Here is a 9067-nt window from a genome sequence, read left to right as displayed (position 1 = left end):
TTTTTTTTTTTTTTGTGGTATGCGGGCCTCCCCCTGCCGCGGCCTCTCCCGTCGCGGAGCACAGGCTCCGGACGCGCAGGCCCAACGGCCACGGCCCACGGGCCCAGCCGCTCCGCGGCACGCGGGACCCTCCCAGACCGGGGCGCGAACCCGGCCCCCCTGCATCGGCAGGCGGACGCGCAACCACTGCGCCACCAGGGAAGCCCCCATGTGTAGGTGTATTTTTGATGTATTTGTGGGAGGAGGTGAGCTCCACGTCCTTCTATTCCGGCATCTTGATCTACACTCCCCTACCCCCCCACATGCATTCTTAGATGAGACAGGAGTGTTTTGAGACAGACACACAGGGGACACAGAAGAGGAAGCACTGTGACCACAGAGGCAGAGATTGAAGTGATGTGGCCACTAGCCAGGGAACAATGACAGCCCCCTGAGGCTGAAAGAGGCAAAGAAAGGAAGGGAGGAACCTCTGGAGAGAGTGTGGCCCTGCTGACACCTTGATTTCGGACTTGTGGCCTCCAGAACCGTGAGAGAATAACTTTCTGTTGTTTTAAGCCCTGCCCAGTTTGTAATTTATGTCAGCCACAGGACACTAGTACACCAGGGAAGGCTAAGTGATGCTCAGCATCCAGCTCCTCAAAGGCTCAGTCCCTGCTATGTTCCTAGTGCCTGCACACAGGAGGTGCTGCCCAAGTCCTCACTGAATGACTGATAAGAAAGGAAAAGATTTTAGGAAATCTCTTAGGAAAGATTTATCCCAAACTTTAAAAATCCTGCCTTGGGGCTTCCCTGGTGGCGCAGTGGTTGAGAGTCCACCTGCCACTGCAGGGGACATGGGTTCGTGCCCCGGTCCGGGAGGATCCCACATGCCGCGGAGCGGCTGGGCCCGTGAGCCACGGCCGCTGAGCCTGCGCGTCCGGAGCCTGCTTTCCGCAAAGGGAGAAGCCACAACAGTGAGAGGCCCGTGTACCGCAAAAAAAAAAAAAAAAAAAATCTGCCTTTTTTGGGTGCAGATAAAGTGAATTAGCAGGGCCGTTGTCTACATGGATGGTATCGGGCTTGCCTCCCTGTCCCAGTGCTTTTCCTGAGGCCTCTCTGCTCATCCTGCCCACCCGCAAGCCTCTGCCTTGTACCAACTGACACCAGGTCTAGGCCAGTGCCTGGGGTAGTGACAGAAAGAAAAACTGACCGCCTTCCAAAGATTCTGAGGGTGAAATCCGATGGCCCCCTCCCCATGTGGCTCACCACGCCCCGTGCTGAGCGAGTTTCACCCACGTGAACTGCCGTGATGGACTTTGAGGCAGTCGTGTGCAAATGTTGCTTACAGAATGACACTTATACTTGTGGGGGCCCAGCGCACGCCCTGGCCTAGCTTGAGCAGGGACAGTGGGGGCTGCCCGAGCAGTCTGGCTGGAGGGGCAAGGCTGACTGGCACTGCCAGGTCACTCAGGAGGAGCAGGAGGGGTGCCACCCCTCCCGGTTCTCACAACAGTACCCAGAGTGGGGCAAAGTCAGCTCTGCCCCCCGCTGACCCGTGTGCACCATCATGACCAGGACTGACATGCCTGACCCCAAGGTCACTGTCTCTGCTATGGTCCCTGCCTCCATGGGGCTGTACTGCTTGACCTGTGATCCTGTCAACCCCTGGCGCTGACCTGGGGGTGGACTCCCCCAGAGCTGGGGATGCTCCTGTCTGTGCAGATGCCTCCCAGCCCTGGGGTTTCCTGGGTTCTAATCCCACCTCTTCAGCCTGCAGCAGGCAGAAGGGCCTTGCACAAGTTTCTGCACTATTTGGGGCATTTTCCCTATATGCAACATTTGTCAGCTTATGGAAAAAAGTCCCCTAAAGTGCTCTGTAAAAGGCATGTCCCCACGAGGGAAGGGTTTTAAGTGACCAGTAGAACCAGGCTGCAGTAGGATGGGTGTGGAGGGGAGACGGTCCCATGGCGTTGACCCAGGTCTGCTCTGTCTGGTCACTGGCTGCTCCACCTCCTCCTCTTCTTCCTTGTCCAGCTGTTAAGCAGCAAGAGGCACCTGGGCTGGTGGCCAAGGACCATCCAAGGGAGGACTCTGTTTTCCTGGGACAGACTCACTGAGGGTGAGAAGGAGCTCCAAGAATGGGCATGTTTCACAGATGGGGAGACTGAGGCCAAGGGAGGGGGTGGGTTAGAGGTTCCAAAGGTGAGCTGGCTCCTGAGGCAGCCCTGGTTCCCGTTTTGCCCACCTGTCCACCCCTCAAGGCCCATACCCCTCTCGTGAGCTCAGGGAGGCTGCCTGGAGGCAGAGGCTTTGAAGAGAGAAAGGAGGAAGCAGGGCCTGGGGAGACCTGTCCTGTGGACGGACGTGGCTCTGGACATACGCCTCCCTGACTGGACAGCCTGGGCAGAGGGTACAGGCCCCAGGCAAGCTCATGGCCTGGTTCTTCCTTGGGAGAGCTCTGGCCTGGGGCTGGAGCTCAGGTCCCTCTGGAGATCATTTCTGACCCAAGGCTTTGAGGTTAGAGGGGTCTCATCCTGTCCTAGTTTTCGGTGGTGGGAGAGAGTTTTCCAGAACTTTTATGTTAGATTGGAAGAGGAAGTCAAACAGGCATAAACAGGCCACCCATTTTTTGTAGATTCCTTTATGTCGAAATAGTTGTAAACTATTAACAAATGAATAATGAGAAAACAATTATCTGGTTAACGTATTACTTATTATGTAATAGTTCTGAGACAAAGTCCAATTCAAAACATATTACTGAGGATTCTATATTAGTTGATTTTAGAAATGGCATAATCCAAACCTATTTTTCCATAAATGATGATGATTATTATTTTTTTGGCCACACTGCATAGCTTTTGGGATCTTAGTTCCCCAACCAGGGATCGAACCCTCACCTTTGGCGGTGAAAGTGTGGAGTCCTAACCACTGGACTGCCAGGGAAGTCCCTCAAATAAATTTTCCTATGTAACCTCTAAAGAATTTTTCACTCCCATCATTTGGCTCTGGTAAACTTTTATAGGCAACAACATTTTTACATGAGAAAAAGAAATTAAGTACAGTTGTTAGGCACAGCTTAAAAGGGGTGATATGCACAAACTATAATAATTACAAATCAATACTTATTCAAACACACATTTGAATTTAAAGCGTTCAAATAATCATTGTTTTAGATAAATTTAACATATGCTTCGAAAATCATTTTTAACATCTCTTTTCCTTTCTAACGCACTATGGAAAAAATTCCTTTCTTATTTCTTCAGCAGTAAGAGCCTCAAAAATGTTGTTACAAACCTGGATTCACCTTGTCCTCTTGAGAAACAAGCTGAAGAGGTTTTTGGATCTGGTTAAAAATATCCTAAGGGAAATATCCACAGAGAGAAGCCCTGTGTCTGTCTATAGGGCTTGGGGCTGGACTGGGTGGTGGGTCCAGGAAAGTCCATACAACTGTGGACAGGGGGTGACTCAGGGGCTCTAACCAGTGTTCTAATCATCGGAAGACCGGGGTTGAGAGGGGTGGCAGATCCTGAACGGTCTGAATCATTTTAAACTTGGCCCTACTTGATGGAACTCTTTGAGAAACAAGGATTTTTCTGGATAGTGTTTGTCCTTGAAACAAATGAATTACCTCATTCAGTGTTTCAAAAAAGCTCACTGTCTCTTGGTTATAGGCTATCAACAGTTAGAATATCTTAATGCATAGGAAAACTTTAAATTCTCTGTTACTGGAAATGCTTTAACAAACTGTATCAGACAGCTTATGATAATGTCAATATCATTTATTCATTCAATTGCTTTATCCCATCTACTCTCCCTTTAGGCAAAATTTGATTAACGAATTTTTACTACCCATCAGTCATCTGTTTTGGACTCAAACTGTCCATAATTGGCTGTGAAATACAGGTGTGTGTATTGATACATGTGATGTAACTATAAAGTCGCACGTTGAATTGTTACAGGTGGAAATGAGTTCCGCAACTCCAGAGCTATACTGAACGAGACCTGTTTATACTTACCAACATTCACTCATAAAAATATATATATATATATATGTGTGTGTATATATATATATCTGTCTCTTTCACCCTGTAGAATCCTTTCTTTCTAACATCTTTTCAGCCAGTCCTGCCAATCAGATAAGAAACACTACAAGATTGGGAGATAAAACCCTTTTAAAACAAGTTTCCTAATAGAAATTAATTTTTTTAAAGTCTACTTTTAAAGCAGCAGTTAGAAACTTTGCTCTTGTAACACGTCAGTAATACTGTTACATCAAATTGTGGATTTAAATAAGTTTAGCAGTTTCTTATCTCTTTAAAAAATAATACAGATTTCTGTGTTATTTAATGGCTTCTCCATTCTTCCAATTCCAAGGAATACAAAGGTCTCCATCCTGCATAACAGAGTAAAAATGTGAAATGCACAGGTGCATCCCTTGTAGATAAGGCAGTGATTGTTCTAGAAGTCTCTTACAACAATCCACCATTTGTATACTTGAAACGCTGGGCTCCTTATAAAACTTTTCCAGAGAAAATTTCTTCGTGGAAGCCTGCATCAATTCGTTTTCAATGACTTTCAACCTGTTATGTTGAAAACAAACATCTGATTGCCACAAGCTATATAACCAAATAAAAGAACATAAAAATGTAAAAAATATTTTTGTATATTGGGCCATAACTTTCTACTCTCAACACTGAAAATGGTATCCACAAAGGCCAAATTATACGCTCAGAAGACTGTCCATAGGTGTCTTGTAGCACCTGTTATTTCCACATGTATCTCTAAGTATTTGTTAAATCTTTTTACCAGTAATGGGGTAAAGGTAATTAATACAATAATTTTTTTGGCTTTTTAAAAATTTTTATTTGTTATTTAACTTCTAATTAAAAAATGTTTTTAATTGAAGTATAGTTGATTTACAATGTTGTGCTGGCTTCGGGTGTACAGAGAAGTGATTCAGTTATACATACATATATCTACTCTTTGTCAGATTCTTTTCCCTTGTAGGTTACTACAAAATATTGAGTATGGTTCGTGGGCTCTACAGGAGGTCCTTGTTGTCTAATTAATGCATAATTCAAAAGCCTCTTATCCCTCCTCCGGGAGCAGCTGTTGGTGACTGAGAAAAGCAGGAAGCCGAGAGCACCACCGGCAGCTTCAGGAGGCCCTACGGTCCAACCCTGACCCGGGCAGGAGCGGCTTCTGGAGATTCCTGAAAAACCCCAGGACCAGGGGCTGGAGGAGGCCGCCCTCCCCACTCTCTCCCCACCAGGGCACAGGTTCTGTCTTCCGCCTGCCACGGGTAAGACACAGGCGCTGCAAGTCAGGCAACCTGGAGAAAGTCGTGCAGGGGCTGGAAGGACAGGACCCAGATGTTAGCTGAGAACAGTGGTCTTTAAACGGCTCAGCAAGCCGAGGGTGGTGCAGAGGTGCTCTGAGGGCCCTCGTGGGTATGGACGGCCTCCAGTTCCTTTCCTCTTCAACTGGAGCACCTGCCAACCTTGATCTTTCTTTATCAATTGGGTTTCCACTTGAGAATCCACTTTATAAAGAGAGATGCAGCTCAAAAGTGTCTGAAAACCACTGTCTCAGAACAGGCTTCATCTAAGGCAAGAAGGCTGCCTAACCAGCACCGAGTGGCTGCGATGCAGGCGGCCAGACTAGGGAGGGACCGCGGCGCAGGGAGAGGAGAGAAGGCGGCGGGGAGGGGAGACTCAGCCGGGCCGGGGCAGACGGCTGCAGAGGGCCCAGGCCAAGGGGGCAGGCAGGACGGGACCAGCAGCAAGTGGTTTCTTTACCCTCCGTGTTGGAGGGGACAGGGATGAAGGCTCCGGAGCCCAGAGCCAGGAGGCCAGGGAAGCATGAGCGTCAGTGGATCCAGTCGGTGAGTATTGACTGAAGCCTCCCATGTGCCAGGCCCTGACCCCAGCACTGGAGCGAACGAAAGAGACAAAGCCTCTGCCTTCATGAAGCTCACATGCTGTTTGGGGGGCACAGACAGTATATGAACAAGGAAAACAGCGTGTCATAGGGAGATGGGCGGCAGGTGGGAGGGATGAGGGGAAGCTGCTGGGTGGCAGGGGAGCTGAGACCTGAGGCTGGGAAGGGGCGGAGCCTGAAGCCATGGGGGAGAAGGGCTCCGGGCAGGGGCAGAGCGTGTGTCCTTGAGGACGTAAGAAGCTCCTCTGGCAGGAGCAGCAGGGGTGAGGGCAGCGTCTTAGGAGGCGAGTTCAGGAGGCCGACGGCGGGGCCTCGCAGGCAGGAGCACATCCGGGCTCTCAAAGGACCACTCGCTCCGGCTGCTGGGCTGAGAATCCACGGGGCGGGGGCGTGCATGCAGAGGTGTGGACACCGGACAGGGCACCACAGGATGATGGAGGCTGAGACCCGGGCGCAGCGGGAAGGGACACGAGACGGGCGGGGTTCTGGAGAGACGGAGAAGGTGGAGCTGAGAGGTCTGCCGGGCCGGGATGTGGGGAATGAGGAAGCAGGACAGGAATCGAGATGAATCACCGGGTTTGATTTACCTCAGCAACTGGTGGATGAAACGCTCAAAACCTAAAATATTTGATTTTTCTTTTTTTTTTTATTTTCCTTCCTTAAAAATCTACTGGCACTATTTCAAAGCTATAGAACGCCCAGTGCAAAAACAGAAAAAGCAGCAGATACGATGCAGCAAGATCATCAGGCCTCATAATGGAAGGTAGGTGAGACTTACAATTAATTAATTAATTAATTTATTTCTGGTTTATCCTTCAGTGCTTATTTTTAAAAAGATTTTATTGGGGTATAGTTGATTTACAACATTGTTAGTTTCAGGTGTAAAGCAAAGTAATTCAGTTATACATACACATATATTCTTTTCTCATATAGATTATCACAGAATATTCAGTAGACGTCCCAGTACTATACACTAGGTACTTGTTGTTTTTCTGTCTTACATGTAGTAGTGTGTGTATGTCAATACCAAGTTCCTGAGTTATTCCTCCCCCTGCAATGTTTCCCCTTGAGTAACCATAACTTTGTTTTTGAAGTCTAAGTCTGTTTCTGTTGTGTAAGTTCATTTGCATCATTTTAAAAAATTAGATTCCAAATATGAGTGATAATCATATTTATCTTTCTCTGTCTGACTCACTTCACTGAGTATGATCATCTCTAGGTCCATCCATGTTGCTGCAAATGGCATTATTTCATTCTTTATTATGGCTGAGTAATATTCCACTGTATATATGGACCACATCTTCTTTATCCGCTCCTCTGTTGATGGACATTTAGGAGGCTTGCATGTCTTGGTTATGGTAAGTAGTGCTGCAATGAACACTGGGGTGCATGTGTCTTTTCAAATTATGGTTTTCTCCAGATATGCCCAGGAGTGGGATTGCCAGATCGTATGGTAGTTCTATTCTTAATTCTTAAAGAAACCTCCATAATGTTCTCTATAGTGGCTGTTACCAGTTTCCATTCCCACCAGCAGCTTAGGAGGGTTCCCTTTTCTCTGCACCCTCTCCAGCTACTATAGTTTGTAGACTTTTGGGTAATGGCCATTGTGACTGGTGCAAGGTGAGACCTTGCTGTAGTTTTGATTTGCATTTCTCTAATAATTAGGGATGTTGAGCATCTTGTCATGTTTCTTCTTTGTGTGCGTGTGGTTTTTTTTTTGCGGTACGCAGGCCTCTCACTGTTGTGGCCTCTCCCGTTGTGGAGCACAGGCTCCGGACGCACAGGCTCAGCGGCCATGGCTCACGGGCCTAGCCGCTCCGTGGCATATGGGATCTTCCCAGACCGGGGCACAAACCCGTGTCCCCTGCATCGGCAGGCGGATTCTCAACCACTGTGCCACCAGGGAAGCCCATGTTTCTTTTTTTAAAAACAGTGTGAATAAAAGTTAACTCTTGAAATTGGCTTCTTGAAATACTACACTGACTTGAATTCTTTTTCTATTACTTATCCCAGGACATTTCTTGAGGACAGGTGTTATTTATTTACAGCCCTGCAGGTCTTGTGAATATTAAGACCTGGGCAGGTGTCACATCCCTAGAGCCTGAGCAGGCTTGGTTCCCAAGGCTGGACTGTCCCGGGGCTGAGGGAGCTGGGGAGGATATGCCAGCAAATGAGCCCCTCCTTGGCCCTCTAGTGCCTGGTCCCCTCTGGATGGGACCACAATCTCCAGATCCAGGTGTGCCCTCCTACAGCTAAACCAAGCCTACTGCACCCAAAGGATGGTGGACTCTCTGGGCTGGAAGAGCTTTGAAAAGTCACCTGGTCTCCACGTCTCCTAGTCCGTCCGTAGAGTCGCCCCGCCTCTGGACGACAGCACGCTGAGCAGAGCGGTTTTGCAGGGGTTGGGTATTGTCTGGGGGTGAAGGGGAAGGGGGAAGGGGCAGTGAGACAAAAGCCCTTGGGTGTTTGTTCTGGCACATTCCACTCTAATTTACAACCCAGAAACAAGGGTTTCCCTAAGGCTCTGGGTGCCCAAGGCAGCAGAGCTGGCATGAAGAAATCCTGCCGCCTTGTGGCCATTTCCCAGAAAAACAAGTCAAAAACCAGTGCTGATGGGCACTTAATAGTCACAAGGCCTGGGGGGGCTGTAAATGACACCTGCCCTCAAGAAATGTCCTGGGGTTGGTAATTGCAGAAGATTTCAAACAGGGCAGACTTTCAAGAAGCCAATTTCAAGAGGTAAATTTTACACTGTTGAAAAAAAAGGCACATGAAAAGATGCTCAACATTGGTAACTTTTAAAAAAAAATTTTATTTTTATTTTTTAACATCTTTATTGGCGTATAATTGCTGTACAATGTTGTGTTAGTCTCTGCTGTATAACAGAGTGAATCAGCTATATGTATACATATATCCCCATATCCCCTCCCTCTTGTGTCTCCCTCCCACCCTCCCTATCCCACCCCTCTTGGTGGTCACAAAGCACCAAGCTGATCTCCCTGTGCTATGTGGCTGCTTCACACTAGCTATCTATTTTACGTTTGGTAGTGTATGTATGTCTATGCTACTCTCTCACTTCGTCCCAGCTTACCCTTCCCCCTCCCTGTGTCCTCAAGTCCATTCTCTACCTCTGCATCTTTATTCCTGT

General features: G+C 48.0%; 1 protein-coding gene across 1 annotated transcript in view; it reads right to left on the bottom strand.

Moving 5' to 3' along the window:
• Nucleotides 1-2683: 2683 nt before the first annotated feature.
• The window catches only part of TCAIM (T cell activation inhibitor, mitochondrial), a 40394-nt gene continuing 34010 nt past the window's right edge, over nt 2684-9067 (bottom strand). Inside the window, exon 11 of the mRNA XM_055079792.1 lies at nt 2684-4559. Coding sequence (XP_054935767.1) covers nt 4319-4559 — 241 coding nt within the window. The 3' untranslated portion in view covers nt 2684-4318. The remainder of the gene's footprint in view (nt 4560-9067) is intronic.

The sequence above is a fragment of the Physeter macrocephalus genome, chromosome 18, assembly GCF_002837175.3.
Source record: "Physeter macrocephalus isolate SW-GA chromosome 18, ASM283717v5, whole genome shotgun sequence".
NCBI lineage: Eukaryota > Metazoa > Chordata > Mammalia > Artiodactyla > Physeteridae > Physeter > Physeter macrocephalus.
This window is presented reverse-complemented; position numbering and strand designations above follow the sequence as displayed.